Raw genomic sequence first — 26,672 nt, forward strand, 5'->3', positions numbered from 1 at the left:
AACACTGATGATCTGAAGGGAAGTAGAATGTAAGAAAATACCATTGTTGTTGGTGGGTCCTGATGCAGAGAAAGATTTGACAGAGTAAGATGGGACATTATGAGCAGGGCAATCGAAGCATTTGCATTTCCTGAAAAAATTATAAGGTTGATTAGGAGGATATATGAGGAATCAGAGGCAAAAAAATTAAAGTGGGTGGAGTCCTGTCTGATCATTTCTGCTTGAGCAAAGGAACTAGGCAGGGGTATCTGCTTTTCCCTTTGTTATCTGTATTATATTTAGAACCATTGGCAAAGAAAATAAGGGACTCAGAAATTCAAGAATATAATTGGTATGGTAGTCAAGAAAAGCTGGTTGTATTTGCAAATGGTATTATTTTATACCTGGTAAAACCAGAAAGAGACATTGCAGTGTTGTGGAACATTTTGAGACAGTTTCAAATCTTTTCAGGATACAAAATTAATGAAGCTAAAACAAAACTAATAGCGGTAAATTATGTACCCACATATGAATTGGTTCAGCAGTATCCATATTTATGGGGACATGATAAAATGAAGTATTTTGTGTATGGTTTAAAAATTATTCTGGTGTAGCAGCTAAGGATATGTGGAAAGAGACTAAACAAAAGGTAATACAAAAACTGAGAGAATGGAAGCTGTGTTATACTGATATGGATAGTAAGATATAAACAGTTAAAATGTTTTTAGTTCCTTTAGTCTCATACATAGGTCAGGCATATTTTTATTAACTACAGGAGATGTTGTGGATAGTAATTAAAGTCCTTCAGCTCTTTATTATCTGTTAGGGGAAGACAGCAGAAGTCAAATGGGGAGGCTGATTCTTTCAGTAGAACAGGGTGGATTGGGATTACCTGATTTGAAGGGGTATTTCAGAGCTATACAGTTAAGGCCCCTGTACATAGCCCAAGCAGAAAACTAATTCAGAGTGGAAAGAGATGATGCTAAAACAGGGGCGATGCTCAAGAAATGAGAGACTGGGATTTTGGATGCAGGTCTTTAAGGAGAATAACAATAATCATACAGAATATTATATCAATATAGTAGCAGAAAGAAGAACTAAGCCAACATGGGAATGGAGAAAGGAGATTCTGCTTATAAGGGTGACAGCAATTAAGTATACAGACAATAGGCAAAAGGGGGCTGGAATTTATTGGAGAAAACTGGCAAAGGAACCAAGGTATTGGGAGCAAATAACTAGAGAGGGAAAGATGATAGAATAGGAGGACACCAGGAATTTATTTGGAGTGCAGGTTAGAGATTGTCTTCCATATCAAGGATTGAGGCAAAGAGAAATAGAGGGTCCTAAATGAAAGCCCAGCACTAGTAGAGTTTTAGTAGAATGTAGAGCAGAAGCTGCCATTAAAAATGGAATAATTAATAGAGCATTTAAAATATTGCATGATAACTGTAAGAATCAATCAGAGAAGTTAGAAAGGATTCGGAAGAGAGATTGGATAAGCAATTCACAAAGAAATAACGGGGAGATATATGTATGCCTCCCAAATATGCAACAAAGTCTAGAAGATGTAGGATCTTTGCTTGGAAAGCTTTACTTGGGGTATAAAAATACCTATGTAGACTCCAAAGAATTTTCTCAAAGGTAGCAAATGTTGGAGGTGTGAGCAACAAAGTCTAGAAGATGTAGGATCTTTGCTTGGAAGGCTTTACTTGGGGTATAAAAATACATATGTAGACTCCAAAGAATTTTCTCAAAGGTAGCAAATGTTGGAGGTGTGATAAGGAAGAAAGAGGTAATTAGGAATTTATTTTCTGTGAGTGTAATGAGTTGGCAGACTACTCTGTCAGAGATACTAGGTGTGCAAATTGTTGTCACTAAGGAAAGAGTTCTTTGAGCTAGAATACAAAATCAGAATTGCCTAAACATAGTAAGAACTTGTTGAGTCTAATTGTAGTGGCTGCCCAAAAAGCAATTACTAGAAAATGGAAATCAAAGTCTAAACCAACAAGTATGCAACAAAATCTAGAAGATTTAGGATTTTTGCTTGGAAATGTATACATAGGTATTTATATATCCCAAGTAGACTCCAGAGAATGTTTCCTTAGGTAGACAGCAAATTTTAGAGGTGTGACAGGGAAGAAGGAGGTAATTGGGAACATATTTTCTGGGAATGCAGTGAGTTGGAGGACTTTAAGGATTCCCTGTGGGATGCACTGTCAGAGATACTGGGGGGGCGGGGGGGGGCAGGTTGGTGTGACAACGGATATGATTTTTCTGAGCTATGATACAGAATCGAAATTGCCTAGACATGGTAAGGCCTTGCTGTGTCTAATTATGTTGGCTGACAAAAAAGCAATTACTAGAAAATGGAAATGAAAATCTAAACTAACAATACATGTAATGAATATAGTAACCAAGATAAAACAACTGGAATTGAGATCTTTAAAAAAGGGTAGGAGCAAACTACATAGGAAAAAAAGGGAATTGTGGGAACAATATATACAGGGGGGGGAATGAGGTTTAAAAGAAGTCAGGACTTAAATGAGCTATGTAATGTCTGACTGAAAGTGATTGGGTAGATTATAAGTGAAGTGTAATATCTTCAGCTGGGATTGTGACAGTATGATTAGTGATGTAAAATGCTTGCAACTAGGATTCTGTCAGTTTGATTTGTTTACATTTATATAAATGTGTGATTGCCTATGTCGTAAGTAATGGTTTAATAAAGATGATTCTTGCTTAAACAAAAAGGCAGGAATTGAATAATTTATTGAATGTTGCACAGATTATATGATATGTAGCAGTATATGTGAAGTATAATGTTTGTAAATGTGAACTTGTTACAGTTTGATTACTTTTATATAAATGTAAATTTGCCTTGGGGTATAAGTGGTAATTCAATAAAGATGTTTAAAAAAGACCCATTGATACAGTGTTTTCAGGTTTGGAGAGTGCAGTGAGGACCTGTTCTTCAGTGTTAGTTGGAGAAATAGTAGAGAATATTTCTTGGATGTAACACACACACACACACACACACACACACACACACACACACACACACACACACACACACACACACACATAGCTCTCAACCAAAAAGGAACAAATCCCAACAGAATCGGTGACAAATCCAGAAATAATCAGGGACATTTTTCATATATTAGTAGTATTAGTATTCTTGAGACATTGACAAGATAACAGAACATGAGTGAATATGCATTTTTCTAAAGTAAAAGAAGTCTGTAACTCTAATTATTGTAATTATTTATTAAATGTAATTCATCACCTTTTCTCCAAAAGTCGCCACTTTTAGGTGGGATTAAGAGGGACAGAGCTAAAATTTCATTCAAAATCAGGGATGTCCCTGAAAATCAGGGACAGTTGAGAGAGGTATGACTCCTACCTCCCTCCCTCCCTCTTACACACACACCTCCCTCCCTGTTTAACACACACACCTACCTCTCTCTTACAGAGACACACACACACACACACATTTGTCCGTTTCATGTTCCACATTTCAAACATTTTCTGGCATTCAAATTCCACGTGTGTGGAAGACAGAAGATGTAAACAGCAGGTTGCACAGATGCAGAAGAAGAAAACCGGTCTCACACACCTATAATGTTTGTGCAGCCAGACACAAACGGCATTCTTCTTAAAGAAGAACATCCTTAAAAAAACATTTTTAATTAATGAACAAGTCTCCCAGCCAGTGGGCCCTAGTCTTTCATGGACCGACAGGAAATTTCTGCAGGACCGGCGGTTGAAAAACACTGGCATACATAACTGAAAATGCCTTCTGGTTATGCTTATCCTGGGAGGCTATTTTAGCCTTTGGTTTTGGTGGATTTGATTAGTCCTCTGAATTTCTCGTTAAGATTTGATGAGAGAGTTTTTTGTCAGTTGGGCATAGCTCTTCCTATTTTTGACTGAATTTTCTTTCTTTTGTTGTTCAACTTATTAACATTTTGGGTCAACTAAGGCGGGTTGTTTTTGGAGTTTGTACTAAGTGTATTTTGGTTTGGTACTGCTCTTTCTATGCGGTTATTTACATGCTTGTACAGAGCTTCTGTAAACATTTCTGGATAGCCCACAATGTTCTCTGAGTTTTGGGGGGGGGGGTTGGAATTTAGCTATGCCATTGCTTATTAGAAGGTAGTTAGCCTTGGAAAAGTTCTTAAAGGTTCTGGGGCTTGCTGGGAATTCAGACTTCATATTTATTTCAAGTGTGACTGCTTTGTGATCTGATCTGACCAGTGAGGACATTACAGTTGGGGAGGGGTGCAACATTTTCTCATATTTGTGAGTACCAGATCCAGGATATTTACACCCCTAGTAGGCATGCAGACTAGCTGTTTCATGGTGTTTGCATTGACAAAATCCAGGAATCTTTGACCCTGCACATTAGTGGTTGTGTGCATCCCATTTTTTGGTGGGATGGTTGAATTCACCCATGAGTATGGTATCGGGCTAAATGGTGAGTAACTTCAGTACATTCATGTACATGGCATGGTTTATCATGGATCATAGACCTGAACCCGTAGTTAACAAGGATATGGTATGGGACTTTACCTAAGGTTAGTTGGATGCAGAGTAGCTCAAGTGTGTCATACTGTTTGACCATTCTTGAGGTGTGCTTACTTTTTATGTAGATTGATTCACCTCCACCTCTTGCCCCTTCTTGTGCAGTAACTGGTCTAAATGTGTGGAAGGCATTATTAGCCTTGCATTGCTGGGGTGCCTTCCCTGGCTTTAAACCACATCTCAGTAACTGTACAAATGTCAGCACTCTCAAGGGTGAGGATTGCTTCTAGGGGTGGACTCCAGACATGGAGCAGTAACACCTTTATTTTATCTTGAGTAGAATTCACTGTGCTGGAAGGTTTATCAAGTTGGTATTGTCTAAACAAAAGGCACTGTAGGGTTTGGTAGTGTTTTGACCAGTCTTTGAAAGCCTAGTGGGTACAGGTGCAGACCATCCCTGGCAAATCAAAGTGGTCTGTAAGTCTTGTCCTTCCAAGCTGACAGATATTGAACCTTTCCCTTAGAATGACACAAGTAACTAAGCCAATTGTTGAAATCAGTCATCTTCTGTTTATATTGTGGTGTCATCTTGGAGAAGGTAGAATGCTGCTCATTGCTGGACTCATACCTGCCTGGGATGCATAATCTGAAAGCTCTATCATATCTCTTTCATATAATACAGGGAGGCACATCTCCGGTCATTAACGTCCACACGGACTATGACAGAGTTACATTGCTACTTGTTTTAATGTCCTAAGTGCATGTGTGATCTGTCAGATACTTGCTCCTGACAGGCATATGGCCCTCACTGTCTCCTTGCTCAACCTGGTGAGCGGGGCATCGATGTGTCTCACAGTGCAGTCTCCAATGACCAATATATTGGGTTGTGTGGTAGTTTGTCTTAAGATCTTAGAGGCTGACACATTTTAAGATGTGGTTGTGCGTCTCCTAGGGGTGGTTGGGAGGTTGCTGAGGACAGTGTCTGGGAGGCATATGAGGTTTGGGTAAATTGCATTTAAGAGCCTCAGCATATGTGAATTTGTGTCTGATCCACAGAAAGTGTTTGGTGTGTGTGTGTGTGTGTGTGTGTGTGTGTGTGTGTGTGTGTGTGTGTGTGTGTGTATTTTACTGGCATACTGTTTGGAGATATCAGTGTCTGTATGCTAGAGCTTTGCCTCCAAAGACCTGATGCATTTACATATTTTGTATGCTGTGACAGTCTGCTTAAGAATAAGGTGTTATCGGTAAACTTGAGGCAGTTGCTACGGAGACTGTAAGAATGTGCACATCCTTGGTTGCAGATCCAAAAGGGGTGGTGCAAGAGGGGTAACTGGGAGTTGTTGGACTGCGGTGAGAGGTCTAGGATTGATTTAAAACAACGCACTCTGGGTAATTCTTCTCATCGGACAAACTAGCTACTCTACACATAGCCAGATACTTGAGAAAATAGCAGAGTATGTTTTATGTGGAAAATTGCACCTTTAGGTGCCTGCATGTATACAGGACAAACCACCACTGCACGGGATACAGGAGAACAGCTACAGAGGAGTTCAAAAAGTGAACAGTTAACATGCAGTGTAAGTGTGTGTGTGTGTATGTGTGTGTGTGTGTGTGTATATATGTATATGTATATATATGTATATGTATATATATATATATATATATATATATATATATATATAAATATGTTTATGTTTTTATACACACACACACACACACACACACACACACACACACACACACACACACACACACACACACACACACACACACGTAGTTCAGATCCTACAGCAATTCACAGTTCTCTCACTATTGTGACTGATACTGCAATACTAATGTCTCCAGACTAAATAAAAATGCAGTAGAAATGTAATAAATGAGGCTGAGATCTTGTATGAGCTCACAGTTCTCTGACTATTGCAAGACTAAGGTCCTTGGACAAAGTAAAATGCAGATAGCAAAAATGAAGTAGAAACATAATACGTGAGGCTCAGATCTATCATCAATTCACAATTCTCACTATTGTGAGTGATACAACAAGACTAAGGCCCCCAGACCAAGTAAAATGCAAATAGGAAAAATGAAGTAAATGAGGCTCAGATCCTGCAGCAATTCACAATTATCTTAATATTGTAAGTGATACTGCAAGACTAAGGTCCCCAGACCAAATAAAAATGCAAACTGTAAAAATGCAATTGGAATGAAATAAATAAGGCTTATATCCTGCAGCACCTCCCAGTTCTCTCTCTTTTGTGAGGAATACTACAGGACTAAGGTCCCAGACTTGTAGGCCCCAGACCTGAAACAAATGGGGAGTGTGAGCATGGATGGAGCACTAATGCAGCAGTAGGGCTGTTGCCTCGTAGCAAGAGGGTCTCCAGTTCGATTCTCGACTGGAGTGCTTTCTGTGCAGAGTCTGCATGTCCTCCCTGCATTCGTGTTGGTTTCCTCCAGGTGTGCCATTTTCCTCCCACATTACAAAGACGTGTTTGGAGCATTTCTCTCCAGGCCTCTGATGAAAATTGGCTTAGTTCCAAGTCAGACTTTGCCAGTTAACAAATGTTAAATAAATAAATAAATCATTGTATCGGCACATTGGCTTTTACATTAAGCCCTATCCTCCTTTTGCATATGTCTGTTACTGTCCTGAGGGTTAGTGTGCAGTGAGCCTTTGTACTGTACAGTCATATGTCCCTGAATGGTGTAACCACTTGGGCCTGACTCTTTACACAGTACATCACCTATGCAGTCCTTGGTTTCTGCTAGGGACTCATCCACAGAGAGCAGGTCCACACACCTGTTTCTCACCCCTCCTCCTGAAGATGTGTGAGATGACAACGTCTCCTTATTCCATCACAGTCAGGGCTTTATCTCTTGTATGCCAACAGAACTGGGAGACGAGATTAGTTCTTAAAGCATCTTGACACGTATGACAATAGCATAGCAAACAGTTAGCTGTTAGACCTGATAACAGACTCATAATCTGTGGACTTTCATAAAAAAAAGTCTACTCACTTCCATCTCCAGTTTAAACTCCCCCCCCCCCATCACAGTCTGTAGACAGAGTCAGAAATACAAACCTGTCTCAAAAGTATTTGCTGCTATTTTAGGAACTAGTCCAGTATAAGATTCTGTGGTCTGAGCAAGTTCATTATGTAGTGGACATTTTGGATGCTCACCCAGTATTTTCTTTCTTTTTTTTTTTTTTTCCTGCCGTCTGTTTCTAAGTGGGGTTTTTATTGTGTTTGTGTTAAAATGGCACATTTACTATTATTAGTGCTATATACCTCCCTGTCCAGTTTATCATTCACTCTGGATTCATAGCTGCCATTCCTCCAACCGGTAGAGTCTCTGTTTTTTTTTTTTGTTACCAGGAATGAGAGTCAGAGAGGAAAGGGAGTCCTTAACATTGCAGCTGTTGCTCACAGGAATTTTCCAGCTCATTTTTGCACCTTAACCTTTCTTCCTATGTTTGTTGATAGATAGACATGTAGTGGGTATAGATAGGAATCACCTCACTTCTGCAGCAGTTCTCCTAAACATGCCTACCTCATTATATTGCAGACACGCTCCTTGTCACCGTCTGTGTTCTTCAGGAGTGATAACATCAGGTGCACCCCCAGCATGCCTCCCCCCCGAATGTTGAATAGACAAATATCTCTTTAACCTATTCCTCTTACTGAAGTGAGCTCCTCCAACGTTCAGGTAACTAATATTTACTATGGAGGTGACTCACACAATAGTCTCTTGATTCTTCTCTCCGGATGAGAATTGGCAGCCTTCTGTAAATGTGTCAGGTGCCCTCACATCAACATTACAAAATATGTCATGCAGTTCGTTCATATTAGCTGCTCTTCATGATGTTTAGACCTACTTTGAGGAAGTTATTTTGACATAATTCCTTAATTCTAAACTTCTTTGCTTGCACAACTGACATTTCTTGCCAGATCTTCACTGCAGTACCGTCTTTCACCTTCCCCTGATGCTTTCAATTACCTAACCTGGTATGACTGCCTATAAACCTGTGCCGGAAGGCATCTACCTCTTCTAGTCTTCTTGATGCTCAAAAGCTTTAGCTGTTAATTTAATTTCAGAGCACTTCAGTGGTGTCTCACTTTCCCCTTGTAGTGTACTATTCTTGGTTTTATTTCTCTGTTTAATTTTTATATATTCACATTTCAGCTAGCTTGGGTTCATGAGTTCATAGGTGTGTACTAGGCTAATGACCACAAGGGCCTTTTAAGCTTAATCATGCATCTCAAATCTCTGACAAGTTCTGGTGCCCTTGAAAAGTGTATGCACGGGCTTAGGAGATGAAGCATGTACAAGCAGAGGCCTGGGAGATGAAACATTTACAGGCTGCTTGTGTCCATAGGTTCATAGGTTCATACTAGGCTATCTGCCCTGGGGCAATTATAAGCCTAGCCCGATTCTATATGGCTTACGCCACCCCTTGATTTGAGTATACTGTGCCCTTTTTAAGGTTTAGTTTACTGTGCGTCTGTCTAATAGTGACACGGGAGTAATCCCTGGGACAAACCTACGATCCCCCATCCATCTATCGAGATTCTTCTTGAAGAAATTCAGTGAGGTGCTCTGCCTCACATGAACTGGAATTCTATTCCAGAGCGAAGGGAGCCTCTGGGTTATCAACCTGTCCCTCCAGCAAGTTCTATTTATTTCTGTGCTGAGGTTCAAGTCCCTCAAGCGTGTGGCTCTAAGGGATTTAGATTTACTGAGGTGGTGCATGTCCATTAATTCTGGATTTGACATAGCTTTATATGTCAGGCATAAATCGCCTTGAAGTGGGCGGTATGCAACTGAGTAGAGCTGGAGTTTTTTTAACCGAGCAGCATATGGCATCTGTTTGAGACTCTTGATCCTCTTGGTGAGATACTTTTGGGGTCTTTCTAATTGCTGCAGGTGTCGGGTAAGGTACATCCCAAAAGGGGCATTGTATTCTATGATGGGCCTGATGAGGGATGAATAAAGGGGCACGATTACCTCTCTTGATCTAGATGTGAAACCCTTCGTTATGAGGTGGGCTATGTAGAAGGTCTTTCTAACCACTTTGGCAATGTGGTTTTCAACGGAGAGATTGCTATCAACTTGGGTCCCCAGGTCCCTAATAACTTTCTCTGTACTTAATGGGTTTCTGCCTATGTGGTAATTTGTGGGCACATTGTTTTTGCCAAAGGGTATGACTATACATTTTTTGGCATTTAGCTTTAAACCATGGCGCTGGCACCAGTTATCTGTCTCTGTGAGACCTTTTTGAAGGATGTTTGTGTCAGCTGGAGAGTCGATTATGGCGCCCAGTTTGCAGTCGTCTGTGAACTTGGTGAGCCATAGTCTTCTCACGTTTGCCTGTACCTCGGAAAAGTATATACCGAACAAGAGTGGTCCCAGGACAGAACCTTGTGGGATGCCACTTGTGACCGGTTTCGAGTTTGACATGGCTCCAGCAACTCTCACTCTGTGGGTTCTATCTTTGAGCCAGTTTGCGACCCATCTTGTGACATAGGGGTCTATATTTAAGCTGGATAGCTTATCTATGATGCCTGAGTGGGGTATTGTGTCAAATGCCTTTGCAAGGTCCAGATAGGCTGTGTGGACTACCTTCCCTTCATCTATGGCTTTGGTGACTGTTTCGAAGAAGTCATCCAGGTTCAAAAGGCAGGATCTGCCCTTGACAAAGCCAAACTGGGTAAGATCTAGTGTCTGTAGGTCCCCAACGTCTTTGTTTATGAGCTCCATGATGATCCTCTCCATAGCCTTGCAGACTAAGCTAGTCAGGCTTATGGGGCGATAGTTTCCAGGGTCCGTAGAGGCTCCACCTTTGTGGAGTGGGACCACTGTTGCTGTAAGCCATTCTGTGGGCACATATCCTGTAGTGAGGCTGAGATTGTATAGCTGTTTTATTTGAGGGATTAGCTCCTCTTGGAGTTCATGTAGGACGCAACTTGGGACGCCATCTGGTCCCATGGAAGCAGTGTTTTTTGCTTTGGAGAGGGCAGCCTTCACCTGAGCATCAGAGATGTTTGGGAGGCAGCCCTCTGCCGGGATAGATACTTGCTGTTTTGGGGGGGAGAAGTTTGCACTGAACCTGTCTGCCAGGATATTGGCGATGTCTGTGGGTTCAGTGTATTTTTTGTCGTTTAGAATCAACTCAGAACAAGTCTGGGAGTTGCATCCCAGGTTCCTAACATTACTGAAAAAAGCATTATGATTGTCTTTGGTGTCCTGTGCAATTTTTCTCTCGAAGCTGGCCTTGGAGGATTTTATGAGGGATCGTAATTTTTTGCTAGTACTGATCAGAGATGCCTTCCCTATTAGAGATTTTGCTCTATCATGTAGTAGCTTCCTCCTTCTGTTGTACAGTTTATTTATGGCAGGGGTCCACCAGACTGGACGCCTGCCTTTGGATGATTGGGTCTTGGTTTTGTTTGGGATAGCATGATCCATGCATTCCTGGAGATGTCCGTAGAATGCATTTATATAGGATTCTGCAGTTTGGGCCGTAGTTTCCACTGGCCCTGGGGCCTTGAAGGATTCCACTTCGGTTTTGAGAAGTGAGAAGTTCGCTTTTGAGAAGTTTTTCACTGTGGTTTTCTGGGCTGGGGGTGGGGTCAGGATGTGGACATCCAGTGAAATTAATTTATGGTCTGATCTTACCAATGAGGGATATACTTCTGGTGTGGAGCATAGAGTCCCCATGTTGGTAATGATCAGGTCTAGTATGTTGCCCCCTCTTGTGGGAGTGGTGACTAGCTGTTCCATAGCATTTGAGTTTATAATTTCCAGGAACCTTTGGGCTAAGGTGCTGGGGCTTGAGTAGTACTCCCAGTCAATGTTTGGGTAGTTGAAGTTGCCCAATATAATGGTGTTCGGAGAGATCTTCATGTTCTCCAATGTTTTCAGGAAAGCCGAGTGGGATTCCTGACTTTGAGAGGGTGGTCTGTAGGATGCTATAAACTGAAAAGCAGTCTTGCCCACTGTTAGTTGCACGTGGATGGTCTCCGATACTTTGTGCAATGCCACTAACCTGGAGGTGTGGATATCCTTGATAAATATGGAAATTCCCCCTCCTTTTGTGGTTCGGTCTGGATTTTGGGGCCGAAAAGCGTGATATGAGGTATAACCTGGTAGTGCTGGGGTGCTCTCTGGAGCCTTGAACCAGGTTTCTGTCACTGCACAGATATCGATGTTCTCCATACTGAGGAGAGCTTCGAGTGCGTGCATCTTGAGGTTAAGACTTCTGGCGTTAAGCAGCATTACCCTTAGTTTCTTGTTCCTTGTGCTGTCTATGGGGGTGGGTTTGACTTTTGAGCCTTGCCTAAAAAAGGCACTATGAGGGTGGCAAGAGCCTTTGCCAATATCCGAAAGCCCAGTGGTGACAGGTGCAAGCCGTCCCTAGCAAAGCAACGTGGCTTGTCGAGCATGTCATTCCAGGCTGACAGACACTGGATCCCCTTTGAATGACACCAAAATTTTAGCCAGTTGTTAAAATCGATCATTTTGTCTTTGTACTGTGGCATCATTCTAGGTGAAGGTAAGATGCTGCTCAAGGTCAGGGTCATACCAGCCTGGGCTACATGATCAGAGAGCTCCTCTATGTCTCTTTTCATGTAGTCCAGGGAGGTACATCTCAGGTCATTCACACCAGCATGTACAATGACTGAGTCATATTTGTATTTGCTTTGGAGTGACTTGAGTGCTTGCGTTATGTGGCGGATCCTAGCACCCGACAGGCAGCTCACCGTGACCTTCTCTTTATTCAGCCTGGTGAGCGGGACGTCAGTGTGTCTGACAATAGAGTCACCTATTACAAGAGTATCAGGTGTGTTATTCAGCCTTAAGGGTTGTGGCTGCTTGGCACACTGACTTTGTGGGCTATGTGTTGTGCGTGTTTTGTTTTGAGGTAGAGTTTGCTTGGATGTCTGCTTTGGAGGTCTCTGTTGCTTAGGTAGATTTTTATTTAGAGCCTCCGAGTATGTTTTTGTGTATTTATGTGTTTGGTTCGCTGATGTGGTGGGACTATGTGATACTGGAATTGTGTTGTGTGAGGTTACCTTCTCCTCCTGACTGGTTACACCAGTTTTGAGATGAGAGAGCTCAGCCTCCAGTTTGGCTAAATAGTTGCATCTCTCACATATATTTGAACCTGTTTGGAGGAAGAGAGGGTTGTCTGTGTACATGAGACAGTTGTAACATTGCCTCAAAATTCCCAGATTCACCAGCTGGACTGGAGAGGAAACCATTGACTGACCTTTGGACATGCTAGAGTAATATAGGGAAACTGAATTTAAGACAGACCAATAGAGGACAGGGTAATCGTAGAGAGTATAAGAGTAAGTAGTGCTTATGGGTTAATAGTGCTAACTTGTAGGATTACTTAATTGGACCAGTGAAGGGCCTTAGAATGAGAATATGGTGTTTAAAATGAGAGATAGAGCAGTTCTAAGGGAAAAAGTGAAGAGCAGACTTTGTGGAGCCAGGAATAGTTTAAACCCAATTAGGCGGCGCTGCCCACTGTTGTGCTATGCACAAAAACGCGCAAAAGAGGGTTTTAAGAGAGGAAGATGGAGTTTGGAATTGACCCAAAATGGCCAATAAAACTACAGTTTCAAGTCAGTAACCACTCCCACAGGAGCAGGCAGGCTGCTCAATGTTTTTCACTGCCATTGATCAACAGAGAGACTTCCCTTTAGCCCAAGCAAAAAATGGCCTCCAAGAAACTTACAAACAGTTCAAGAACAGCAAGCCTGTAACTGAACTTTTTTAAATCTCAGAAAAGTGGGAAATATCAAGATTTTTTTTTTGTCATCAATCATTCTATACTTTGCAACATTCAACATTACAGACATAGGTGCCAAACCATTGATTAACTTCCTGTTCCCCAACCAGTTTTCCAAGTTGCACTTGAATTGGGTTAGTGAGGATCTCTGCATCACATGGATGGGGAGCCTGTTCCAGAGAAGGAATAGTATTTGGGATACATACATGTCTGTCCAGCAAGCCCTATTTATTTCACAGGCAAGGTTTACATCTTTAGAATGGGTAATTCTGGAGCTGTTTGTTTTATGGATATGTAGGAGGTCCATCAGAGTGGGGTCTGACATTGCCTTGTATGCCAGGTTTAGATCTCCCCTCAAGAGGCTGTAGGAGACATAATAAAATGATAGGGCTTTGAAGTGGTTTGCATAGGACATATTACTTACACCTGTATTCTTTTAATGAGAAACCTATGTGGATGTTCCAAATGTTGGATGTGCCTAGTTAAGTACATACCAAAGGGTATTTATACTTAAATGATAGGTCTGATGAATTCTGAATACAGTGGAACAATGTCCTCCTTGGCCCTAGATGCCATTCTTTTGTATACAAGTTGCACAGAATAGAATGATTTCCTCACTACTGTAGAACCGTGATGGTCAAAGGCTAGAGTACTGTCTGTGTTTGCCTCCAAGTCTCTGACTGCTGGATCAACTCTTAGGGGCATGTTATCAATATGTTAGTTACAGGGGTGGATAAACTCCTGAATTATGCTATTATGCATTTCTTGGCATTTAGTTTTAGTCCATGTCTCTGACTCAAGTTATTTCTCGGTCAGCCCTTCCTGGAAAACATTAGTGTCGGTGGGGGATTCTATGACTGCTCCTTATTTGCAATTTTCTGCAGATTTGGTCAGCCAGAGGCCCTTGACTTTGGCTTTGACTTCAGAGACGTAAATGCCAAAAAGGAGAAGTCCCAGGACTGATCCCTGAGGGACTTCCCTTGTGACTGGCCTCTTTCTAAAAGTGGATTCCCCAACTCTAACTTCCTGGGTCCTGTCTGTGAACCATCTGGCTATCTACTGGGTGACATAAAAGTTTATACTTAACCTCTTGATTTTATCAACAATGCTGTCATGGGGCATTGTTGTAAATGCCTTGGTCAGATCATGGTAGGCAGTGTGAACCATTTTGCCCTCTTCCATTGCTTTAGTGACATTTTCAAAGAAGTCCTCCAGGATGACTAGGCATAACCTGCCCTTGATGAAACCAAATTGGTGTGGGTCCAGTGTTTGGTGGTTTCACGTCATTATTTCCTTCTGTGGTACTTTTTTTATTAAGTCTATAGACTTCCCAACTCTTTTATTAAGTCTATAAACTTCCCCAAAGAAATATGTTTCTAAATATTTTCTTTTTGTAAAGAAGAATACCAACTATTTTATTTTCCTTGATGTAGATCACAGAGTAAATTAATGTGGATGCTGTTGTAAACTCATTAAAGGCACACAAGTCTGCAGTCAAAACGCTTTATAAGCTTTTTCTATAACAGAGGATTTCTACACTGGAACACAGAAGAAAAGTCTCTGAACTTCACAAAGGATGGATCATACCCTGGTTGATTCAGCATTAGTGATCAAAATGTTTAGCATACAAGGAAAGAAGCACAAAAATCTACCAGAGCATCTTCTCATGGAAAACTCTTCCTGGAGACTCGTATAAATAGGATATGCAGGCTGAGTGTTTGGGTTGTTCTGTAAAATATTACTGTTGTACCACTAGGAGAAAAGTTTGATCCCTTAAGAGTAATGGAGGGATAGATGTTACTGTCATCATTGGTTCATTCTGGTCCACATAGGGGTCAGAAGGGCAGCCACTTTGCCTCCAAGTGACTTTAACTATCCTTTAATAAACTGGGACTCCTGTATTTCCAATGTAGGATGTGCTGAAAAATTCATAGACTTAATAAACAAAAATTCCCCTTTAGCAGCTGGTAAATCTACTAGTGGGCACAGCATTCTTGACCTGAATCTTACAAATGCATCTGCCTTTTACACTACTCTTTTGATATCTCCTTCCCCAGTGTGAAGTCTTAACCATGAAGTTGTGATCTTCTTCTCCTTTAAACTCACAAAGGCTCCTACAGCAAACTCCACTGGACACACCACTACAAAATGAAAAGATAGGAATATCATCAATGTCCTAAGAGGCACTCAGTCCTTTATATTTAATATTGATCAAGCTAATAATTGAGTACAATACCCCTTTTGGGATGTATCTCACTAAACATATTAACAAATTTGAAAGACCACAAAGGTTCTTGGGCAAAAAGATTACAGGCCTAACCTCCCTGAGCCATCAAGAGATGCTGGAAGCTGTATCCATTTATTCAGCATCTTACAGACTTTTGAAGGAATATTTCTGTCTCACTTAATGTGCTTGTGACAATGTGAAGTATTGCCAGCTATGCCAGGAGAAGTAGGGCAGTTGCAGTGAATGTGTAACATATGTCAGCACAGCTAGCTGGAATTTTGTAAAGAACTGTATGTCATTTGCATATCAAATTGATTTGTACAGATGCTTGTGTTGAAAAATGTATTTGTAAAGCTGCTTGTGTTACAAATGCACCAACAGTGTGCCCTGATGGACAGAAAAAGAAATATACATGTATTATTGTAACTGTTTAAATGTATACGCTTTAACAGAGAATATTGGAAGAGAAGAGGTTAATTTCAAACTTTGAAAATGATTTGAAATTAAATAGTCTGGCTTAGGCCATAAAGATTGTCTCTTTCAGTTCTCAGTGCAGCCAGAAACAAAAAGTATGCACTAGGAAGCTTTCTGCATTGCCATTGGGGTGAACTAATACTACTCTGGAAGGATAGAGGTTTGAAATTGTTTTATGACTTCCAGGAGCTGCAGCAGATGTTAGCAAGGCTCTGTGTGTGTATTATTGACACATATGTGCTAAATCCTGACAGCTTCTAGCCAAGGGGGGTGGCATGGGAACCAGAAGTCAGATGACCAGATGTATGTGATGACATTCTGTATCCATCACAAAAATGATATTTTAATACTAGGTGAGATTGAAGTCTCATGGCACTCTGTTTTTGGAACCTGACAAAGAAGGAAAACCACTCACCTACTTCATCTTGCCTTGCTCTACTAAGTGAACCAGGGAATAGTAATTATTGTAGATCAGTCAGGAAAATATAGTGAGATTAGCTAAGTATTGTTTTTCTGTATCTGTGCAAATCTATTTATTTGTGTTATTTTAATATTTCATGTGATTGAAACTCTCATGTTTGTTGTAAATAGATATCTAGTACTTACACATTCTTTCATTATTAAATATATTTAAACTTTTCATTGTGGCTGGTCTGTTAGAGAAAATTTAAATCTTGAGAGGACTTATCTATTTGGTGACAGCTCTGGCCGCTCCTGAAAGCCTTGCTGTTTGTCACACTGCCATTTGTATGAATATTAATTTCACTCAGTATAACTGGGTACCCTTGGAAGAGCCTTAGTGTAGCTGGCTGTGGAGTGTCTGGTGGTGGTGTAATTACCTTATAGTCTATGCAGAAGTGGGTATAGCTAGTAAATCTGTACCAGCCTTTTCCAGATGTGTGTGTCTCTGAAAATCAAATCTCAAAGAGTTTGTTTGTGTGTCAGCTGCTTGGAGCAGGGACATGAAGAACTGGTTTCACATGGAGGGAGCTGGAGGACTTGGTTTGGGCACTCGGTTGAGGACTCAACCCTACAGCTGTGCCAGTGGGGAGTCTTATTGGGGATCTGGAGAGAGAGACAGAGAGAGAGAGAGAGAGGACCCAGCCCACGGACTGACTGTGTTCCCTGTGTGCTGTTAAGGGAAATTGTGCTTGATGCAGAGAGCTGCATCTGGAAATAGTAGGGGTATCCATTTTTGTTCCACGTGAATGTCATTGTCAGTGGTGAGGACTCAGGCTCCTTGATTACTGGCCCAGAGTGGGGTTTTCACAGTGCCATTAGAAACCTGATTGTCCTGTACTTCCTGTTTATCTGCAAGTCTAATATCTCCACCAATACTAAAAGTGAGGATCTAAATCTTCACCAACAGAAAATAAAATAAGATGGGGGCATTGGTTCATAACCCAGTGCCTGCCAAACCTCTGGAGTAAACTTCCCTTGCATGTTAAGCAGTGTGACCAAATATCTTTCTTTAAACATAAACTAAATGACTAGATGCATGTCCACAAATTTAGCCCAGAGTTGACCAGTATGGCCGTCCTGGATAAATGATGTGCTGCCTGAGAGAAGGTACTGGCAAGGCAAGTATGGTCATGAGACTTGGTGACCTTGTACCATCTATGATTCCATGCCCAGGGAGAATATGCTTTGTGAATTATATTTGAAATTTATGCATCATTGAAATAATTGTCTTGGGATGGATATTTTTACATGTGCACCAGTTGCCCCACTGTCATAAGTCAAAGTACTGACACTATCCCCTTGCATGATCACAGTTTAGCTGATGTGCATTTTTAAACAAATTGTTCAAGCCTATGGAGTCCTGCAGTTTTTGTTCAATCCTTATAAAAATAAAGTAAGTGTGTTATAAAACTGTGTATAGCTTCTAATCATATCCCTACAGAAAAAGGAGGTAGGCTTAATCAACCAAAAGAGCAACTGCTTTTTTATGTTCTTCTCTTCAGACTGATGTCTTTTACCAGTGTAGACCACACAGTAATACTGCACTGTAATACTGATTAAAGAGTCACTATTCATCCAGAACCTTGTGACCAACCGTATCTAAAGAAAATGTCCTGTACCCTTGCTGCTTCATCTTCATTGAAAATTTCATGGCTTTGTCACCTAGATTTTCTTCAGTCCTGGCCTCTTGATAAAGAAGATGGTGTACCACAGTTCTGTGAATATTGTTTGCAGGACCCTTACTTTTATAGGTTCATAGGTAGGTACTAGGTTATCGGCCCAAGGGCCTATGTAAGCCTAGCCAGCAAGGTTCCATAGCTTACGCCACCCAAGAAAGTTATTTTCCTGTGCCACTGTCCAGCAGAGACACAGAAGTGATCCCTGGGGTGTATTTCCTATTTCCCAAGATTTGTCTTGAAGAGTGCTAATGAAGAACTTTGCTTGACATAGATGGGTAGGTTGTTCCAGAGTATAGGAAGTCTCTGGGACAGGAATCTATCCCTCCAGCTTGTCCTGTTTATTGTGGTGACAAGGTTTAGGTCCCTAGAGCATGTAGCTCAGAGGGACTGGGATTTCTTTAGGTGTAGCATGTCCGACAGCTCTGGGTTTGACATAGATTTATATATGTTAGGCAGAGATCACCTCGGAGTAGGTGATATGCTACGGAGTAAAGCTGGAGTTTTTTGAGGCGGTCAGTGTAGGGAATTTGTTTGAGGCCAGTAATCCTCTTTGTGAGGTACTTCTGTGGCCTTTCCAGCTGTTGCAGATGTCTTGTGAGGTACATTCCAAAAGGGGCGTTGTACTCTATAATGGGTCTAATGAGTGACGAGTAGAGGGGAACAGAGACCTATTTTTTCCTGGATGAGAACCCTTTTATGATGAGGTGTGCCACGTAGAAGGACTTCCTGACTACGGTGGCGATGTGACTATCAAAGGAGAGACTACTGTCCACCTGGGTCCCAAGGTCTCTTATCATGCATTCGGTGTTAAGTAGATTGCTGCCTATGTGGTAGTTCATGGGTACAGAGTTTTTAACAAAGGGGATGACACTGCACTTTGTGGCACTGAGCTTGAGGCCATGGCTCTGACACCAGGCATCTGTCTCAGTGAGTCCCTTCTGTAGGATGTCTACATCATTTGGGGACTTGACTTCGGCTCCTAGTTTGCAGTCACCTGCGAACTTCCTTAGCCAGAGGCCTTCTGTGTTTGCCTGTACTTCATTTTGTCATACCATTCAGTGAATAACAGACTTCTGCCAAAGGAAACTAAACAAAACCTCTCAAAAAGGCAAGGTACCCGTTTTACACCCACCAACAGTCAGTTAGTGAAATGCCAAGTTACTGACAAATGTCTGAAGTTCAGAGTCACAGTACATTTAAATTTAAGAAAATTCTTGTAAATTGAGCAAGTAAGGCATCTTCTTGTTCAATTAAATAATTTTCTCACACGCAAACTGCTTATTTCAACACGCCAATTCAGTTGCATTGAAATAGTAGTGTTGTATGTGGACTGCCTTTCAAGCAGTATAGATGTGAATGAGGCAAGGCAGTCCATATAACTATCACTGCAAGAGGAAAGCAGAATCCAATGTGATTGGCACACTTGCCATAAATGATGTCCTTGCTACTTTTGTTAGCTCTCTGTGTAAGTGTTACAGGACGCAATAGACACAAACCTCAAAATAACCAGATCCACAAGAGCTTGCTGTCAGTACATAGCTTCTTTAGTCCATCCTGCATTAAGTACTTATTTTAGAACAGGTACTGTGTCATTTGCTCTTTTTCCACACAAACCCAGCAGAAAAAAAAAGTCATCACCAAACATAGAATTCAGGATCCTAGAAAAAGTGTGGAAGAAAAAAAATGTCATTTGAGAAAATTTGACTGTAAGCTAGATTAATTACTTTATGCTTTTGTAATTATTTCAGTACAGTATATTATTTTAGATTGTACAGAATCCATATAAGGGAGAGGCAAGTTTTTTTTTTTTTACAAGTAAGACATATTGAAGTGTATCCTAGTGGGCCAGCAGCATTAATGATTCATATGCATATTTAAGGGGAGGAGCCACAGTGCTTTCAAATAGGAAGCATGTCTGGTTGAAGATATTAAGCCGCATCTAAGGGGACAGCAAAGGCTTTAGTCAGTATGCAGCAGCCTTGAAATGAGAAATGCAATGTAATCCTTGGTGAGTCAAGCTGGACTGTCGAGCATCTGTCCCCATACTGAAAATTCCTGGATCTTCCTGGAATGACAACTATTTAACCAATTATTAAAGCTGATTATTTATTATTTGCATGTAGGCATAATCTGAGATGAAGGATGGATTCCAGTCAGGACTAATGTGTACCTGCATTTATAACTTGTATGGAAAGTTCTGATTTGTCTCTCAGCATATCCCTCAGGGTTTTAAATCTTAACTCATTCACTCCTACATGTGCTGCTACTGTGCCATAGTCATATGTGTCCGAAGTTATTGTCCTTAGGACCCCTGTAATGTCAGAGATCTTGATGCCTGAAAGACAACTCACTGTAGCCCTCTCCTTGTCCAGCCTTTTGAATTATGAGTCATTGTGCATGACAATAGAATCACCTATCAATAAAGCATTTCTGTTGCTGCTGCTGTGGTTCAAAGTAATAGATTTGGAGTGTATTTGTTCAAGATGCCTCTTTATGGAAGGTATACGTGAGATGGATGAGTGGCTGATTTTTGCTGAGGTTTAATCTTATTTCTTAGAGGGTATGGGAGTGATCGCTTTACAGCTTCAGCATAAGACATTTTGATGTGATCAAAGAAGGATCATGGTGGTGGTGGGGGAGTCTGAAGCTCACAGAGAAAGTTTATAAGTAAGGGGACAGTCTCCAGTTTAATTAAATGTTTACATCTCTCACAGATGGAATTATTATCGTTGTTACAACTTCATTATCTGTAAACAGAATGCAGTTTGTACACTGTCTTATGAAATGTAGTGCTAAAAGGCTGGCAACGGAGTTGAAACTAGCAGAATGACGATACATTTTGTCCTGTGTTTAGATTAGTCATGTAAGTGTGGCACTAAGCAGGTAGGATGATGTAAAAAGGAGGGTGTCTCAAGCTTTACTAATCAAAGGGGAGACATTTCCCAGTTTAATCCTTCAGTGTTCACTAGTATGAGCAGATAAAATGAGACCTGAAGGAACTACCAAAGGCAAATTTATATTAAGGGCAGGCAACTCAAGAGCCACTAAGTTAAAAGAGCAACACAGACCGACTTGGTTGACACTGCATTCTGGGTTCCTGTAATACATTGGGGGAGGAGGGCAAATGTACTGAAATAGCTTAAGGTGAGAGACTTCACAAAATTATACTTTTGTGCTTACTGACAGCAGCCAACAAAGCCAGCAAAAGATGAGAGAGAACGAATTATGTGGTTAAATTATCATAAAGGTCAGACATCGACAGATACACTGGGTTTAAGACCACAATGAGAATGGTGTGGGAGAACTGAAAAATTCATAGATAAAACAAATGTTTGAGCTTCACTGTGTCAGCTGACCTATGAGAAAGCCTCATTAGTAGGAATCTTTCCTCTTCCCTCTCTTCCCATTTTGTCTATGTAGAGCAGCTGCTGCTTTGACTCCAGAAAAATTCCTGCAAGAAACCAGTAGGTCCATAGAGTTGTAGCCTTATTATTTCAATCTGATGTGTTTTTTAACAGAAAGAACCCAGTAAACTGGGAGTCAGAACTAAGGATCATAGGGGTGTGAAATCCCCTTAACATCACTGCACCATTGACATTAATGGATCAGACCAGACTTACTCAAGCATGTGAACCTGTAAATTTTAGAAGAAGCAGAAGTGAGGGCATGGGAAGAAGTACTCATGTTGGCACTCATTGTAGTGAAGGTCATCATTATGATCATCTGCTACAGTGAGACTGAATATCTGGTATTTATTATGCATTTACTTTTTCTCTGATTTTAATTTAAACATTTATGTGTGAATCAGATCATTATCGTCTTTCCTTTCTGCTACAGAAAAAGGTGACAAACAAGAATATTTTTGCCATGGTTGTGTAATCTAGTGTTATGCCAATGTGTAGCCCACCTTCCAAGGAAAAATGTTTAATGCCCTGTGTTGTGCACATTTCTATGCTGATGCAGGAGCCCTCCAAAAACACAACAGAGCAGTTGTGCAGCACACTCCGCAACAAAGATTGTCTTTAAAGCAGGGGCTTATAGCTATCTGCCTTCTACCCCAATGCAGTTCTACGATCACTTTAAATCTTGTATAATGTGTGTTGCTATGGTTACTTATACTGTTTATGTTGTGCATAGTTATTCCTTGACATATCAACTATCATATCCTCTGTAGGTGAACTGAAGTTGGCATGGAAAAGTTTTACATTTATAATTATGAACACACATCACTGTGCTACATTGTGTAGTACACTAAAACAGCACTTAGTTGTGCTGGAGAGAACCATGGCTGTATGACCAGTAAATATCAGTGAGTAGAACCTCATTTGTTCTACTGCACAAGTCTTTCCACCTGAGACTGGTAAGAACATTGTATAAATGGATTTTCATCAGCAAATATCAATATAAAACCTTGAATGCCTTTAAAGGGACTTTTACTTGGTTTACTCTTTATTTCATTTTGCATTCTTGACTCCTTTTATCCTGGAATCTTTTGTTAGAGATATGATTTTAGACTCAGAATTAGTCTTTTTTTCTACAATATTTATTTAGTTCATTTGTTATTTAGGCAGTTTTGCTGAGCCATTTGACATTTTTAATGGGACAAGTGAGAATCGTTATTAGCCAGCACATACTATATATGAAATATTGTAATTTCATCATGCTGTTTTTTATTAGCATACATTTTTCTTAAATTTTTATTATTTAAAATAGTCTGTCTTTTTCTTTTTGTGATCTTATTACCTCTTACTTTGTGACAGCTGTGGATTGCTGGAATGGTTTTCTTACTTCTTCTTAGTTCGGGATCAGATTTGGAAACATTTTGGACTTGTGGAATTATCTCCGATTTGTTAACCAGTTTCTTTTTCTTATAGTGCTTACTGCATTTTTTTACTTTCTTCCTATTTTTCTTAGGTTCATAGATTAGTACTAGGCTAACTTTCCTTGTGAGACATTTAAAGCCTAGCCAATTACCCCATGTGAGAATCAAACCCTGAACCTTGTGTCTGTAAGGTAAACATCTTAACCATTATACGAGCCTCCCACCCTTCGGCCTTTAGTGGCAACCTTTCAGTGATTCTATAGCATTTCCACTGCCTTGTAATTGTAGGTTTCTTCAGAGCTTTCAAGGATGTCTGTGTGCTGACGTACACCTTTCACTTCAGAAATACATTTAGTTTAAATCTTACATTTGGTAGCTCTACATCCAGACTCTGTCAGCACTCTTCCTCTTTGTGCAACAAACTTAGAAGCTTTAAAATGCAGTTAAAAATGGTTTACCTAAAGTTTCTGTTCTCCTTTCCCTTTCAGTCTTTTGTTTACTGAGTGGAACTTGGTGACAATTTTGTTGTGTTTGCACCTTTGAGTTCTTTTTTAAACTCATTTAGTGTAACTAAGGCGCCATTGTTCAATTTTCTCTGCAGGTTTTGTACACATTCATTTTCTCATAATATCTGCTTTAGAAAGATTGTCATGCAGGTATATAGAACTTATTCAGACTGCCCTCCATCATCTAAGCAGTGCAAAGAGAAGTCCCCAAGCATATGTATTTTCATACCTTCCCCTCAGAAAAGACACTATGGAAGACAACAAACAGTTTAAATTATAAATGTTAAAAATGCGGTACAGATCTGAACATAGATTTATTTTCAGCAGTGCTGTTTCTGATATTACACCCAGGTCAGCCCTGTAGTTATTTCTTCAAAGCAGTTTATGCTTGAAACATGTTAAGGTACAAGTGAAAACTTTTATGTGCTAACAGTTGACACAACTACACAGATACTACAGCAAAAGCTTTGGTATATAGTGAATAATTACCATAATTTACATTATTTTTAGTTCTTCACTTCCTCGTACTCGTTTGACTAATGTTTCTTGAAACCAGTATTGTTGCAGTCTTCCTGCAGTGCAAATGAGCATTCAGCATTAACAGATGTGAAGAATTGTTAAGACAACCAGTCAAATACCATGCTAAAAACAACTCTTTTTTTGCACAATACTTTTATTCTCTTTTTGTAGTCTTATAAGTGATTTTGAAACATTTTTATTTTATTTATTGGACTATGGCACGTCATGTTACTAGCTGCTGATGAATTTTTGATTGCAGGCTATTATTTCTGGGGTTATTTTTATTATTTGCAGTATTTCATGTGTTAAAAAGTGAAACATTAACTTTAATTGCGTAGTTCATTTTCTTAAAGTCAGCTGTATTCAGCATGACATGTTTTTTGTACATGTTTATACATGTATGTACTTGTGGAGTGTACAATTATATGTTTTAGTTTCCTGTATTAGGTCTTGTCCTTCTGGTATAGGTCATGCATTTACAGTTGATTTGATGGGGTTTGGGGCTTCATGTTAGGGTTTTGACTGAATGTGGAATGTTGTAGGCTGTACACACCTGAAAGATTCATTCAATAGGTTATCACCACATTCTACTGTTGTGAAAGAGCAGGACATTCTGTTGACAGAGAGTCTGCTGAAACAACGCTGAAAAGTAGGACGGCCAAAGTAACTCCTTCAGAATGTTCTTACTTTAATCAAAGAAAACAAGAGTTTTCTCACCTGTTCTCCAACCTGCAGTGATCTCAGATTTGGGAGGGGTGCAGGGGATGGGGTTTTGCCTCCCACAGAAGAAAACATTTGGTTTACGTCTTTTTGGGCAGTCTTGCTATGGCTAAACATGTTCCCTCTCAGCTGACTTGGTTTGAATCAATTAACCAAGATGCCTGTATGTGGCAGGATAAAGGTTTGGTACTTTTGAAGTAATAGGAGGAATTAATGCTAACTTTGTATATTTGGATCATAGGAATGGCAGGTGTAGCAGCAGTGCAGATAAATGCATAATTTTACAGTTCTGGATAGAATTTAATGAAGATTATGTTTCTCATTATTTCTTTTTCCTTTTTTTTCAGAATAACTGTCAAACTGTGAAATCATATATAGATAAAGTTCTGGGGCGATATATCATGAATGTGACACACAGTGTTTTGCTCTGCAGTCAGGCTCTCTGCACAGGCAATGGACGGTGTGTGAGAAAAGCTGAGAGATCCAGTGCTTACCTACACCTGAATCCTGAAACCTTCTTAATAAAAAGAAACCTGGGCTCCGGTGGACCCAGCTTCCTTGTTCAGGGAAGTCTGAATAAGACAGATATGACTGAGATGGCAGAATCCTTTCTGTGCCAATGTTATAGAGGCTGGAAGGGAGCACACTGTCATATTAAAACAGTGCAGTGATGTACAGGAATGGAGAGTGTCCCGCTCCCAACTAAAATACACACACACACACACACACACACACATATATATATATATATATATATATATATATATATATATATATATATTGCATATGACTGGCTAATAGGGGTGGGCAAAATACGTGTATTGGACACCTTTCTCAGTCAGACTGTGCAAAATACTTTGGTTCATTTCAGTATTTATTTGTGTAAGTTAATTATTATTTCTTCTTTTGTTTGCATGAAAAAAACAGTACTGTTGTGTTAAAAATATCACATGCTAGTTTTGCTAATCAATTGATATATACATTATTTAGCTAAAATTATCCCTGTTGCATTGTAAATTCTGTATATCAGTTGCACTGTGTAAATTACCAGGCAGCTTTTGATACATCATTTTGTACTGCTCAGTAGATTGCAGATATTATTGAAAACTTCAGTGCTTTAAATCTTAGGCCAGCTTCATATTGCTTATAACTAAACAGTCTTGTTTGCAACGTGTCAGTGTAGCATTTGCTGCTTTGGCAGGCTTCATTTACAAACTGAAAAGACCTGCCTGATACTTGTACTTTAGATATAGTGGTGACAAGAAAGTAGTATATATAGTTACCATTCCTACAAACTTGATGTTAGTTTTTAAATACTTTTATTATTAATATTTTAAAACTTGCTAAAAAATTTAACATATGCCTGTCAGTTTATTTTTAGAAGTGGGTGTCTAAATTTACATAGCATAATGTTTTATAGGTTTGCAATTGTTTTATACTTTTGCTGTGTGTGATAATAGGAGGTACTGCCAGCCATGCTGGGAGACGTAGGGCAGTGGATTTGTGGCATGTGCCAGCACAGCTAGCTGGAATTTTGTAAATAATTATCTGTCATTTGCATCTCAAACTGATTTGTAAAGATGCTTGTGCTGAAAATGTATTTGTGAGGTTTGCTTATGTTAAAGGTATCAACAGTGTGCCCTGCTGGAAGGAAAAGAGAAGTACATGCATTATTGTAACTATTTAAATGTATACATTGTAACAACATATACTGGCAGTGAAGAGGTTAATCTTAATCCACCTGACTTTCCAAAATATTCTTGAAATTAAATTACTTTATGGGTTAAGCCATAAAGATGTTATACCACATTTTTGAATGGAGTCAGAGATGCAGTGTCTGTGCTGGAGAATAGTTGGTAGCTCCTGTAGGAAGAGTGAAATGGCTTTATGTTTCTTTGACTTCCAGCAGCTACACCATATCTGAGCAATGCTCTGTCTGTGGGTATTGTAGCACATAGGTGTT

At 40.0% G+C, this 26,672-nt stretch overlaps 1 protein-coding gene across 1 annotated transcript in view; it reads left to right on the forward strand.

Moving 5' to 3' along the window:
- The window catches only part of LOC122806849 (hyaluronidase-1-like), an 82,863-nt gene extending 56,545 nt beyond the window's left edge, over positions 1–26,318 (forward strand). Inside the window, exon 3 of the mRNA XM_044077609.1 lies at positions 25,057–26,318. Coding sequence (XP_043933544.1) covers positions 25,057–25,380 — 324 coding nt within the window. The 3' untranslated portion in view covers positions 25,381–26,318. The remainder of the gene's footprint in view (positions 1–25,056) is intronic.
- Positions 26,319–26,672: the final 354 nt, after the last annotated feature.

This window comes from Protopterus annectens, chromosome 7.part0, assembly GCF_019279795.1.
Source record: "Protopterus annectens isolate FY-2018-M chromosome 7.part0, PAN1.0, whole genome shotgun sequence".
Lineage (NCBI taxonomy): Eukaryota > Metazoa > Chordata > Ceratodontiformes > Protopteridae > Protopterus > Protopterus annectens.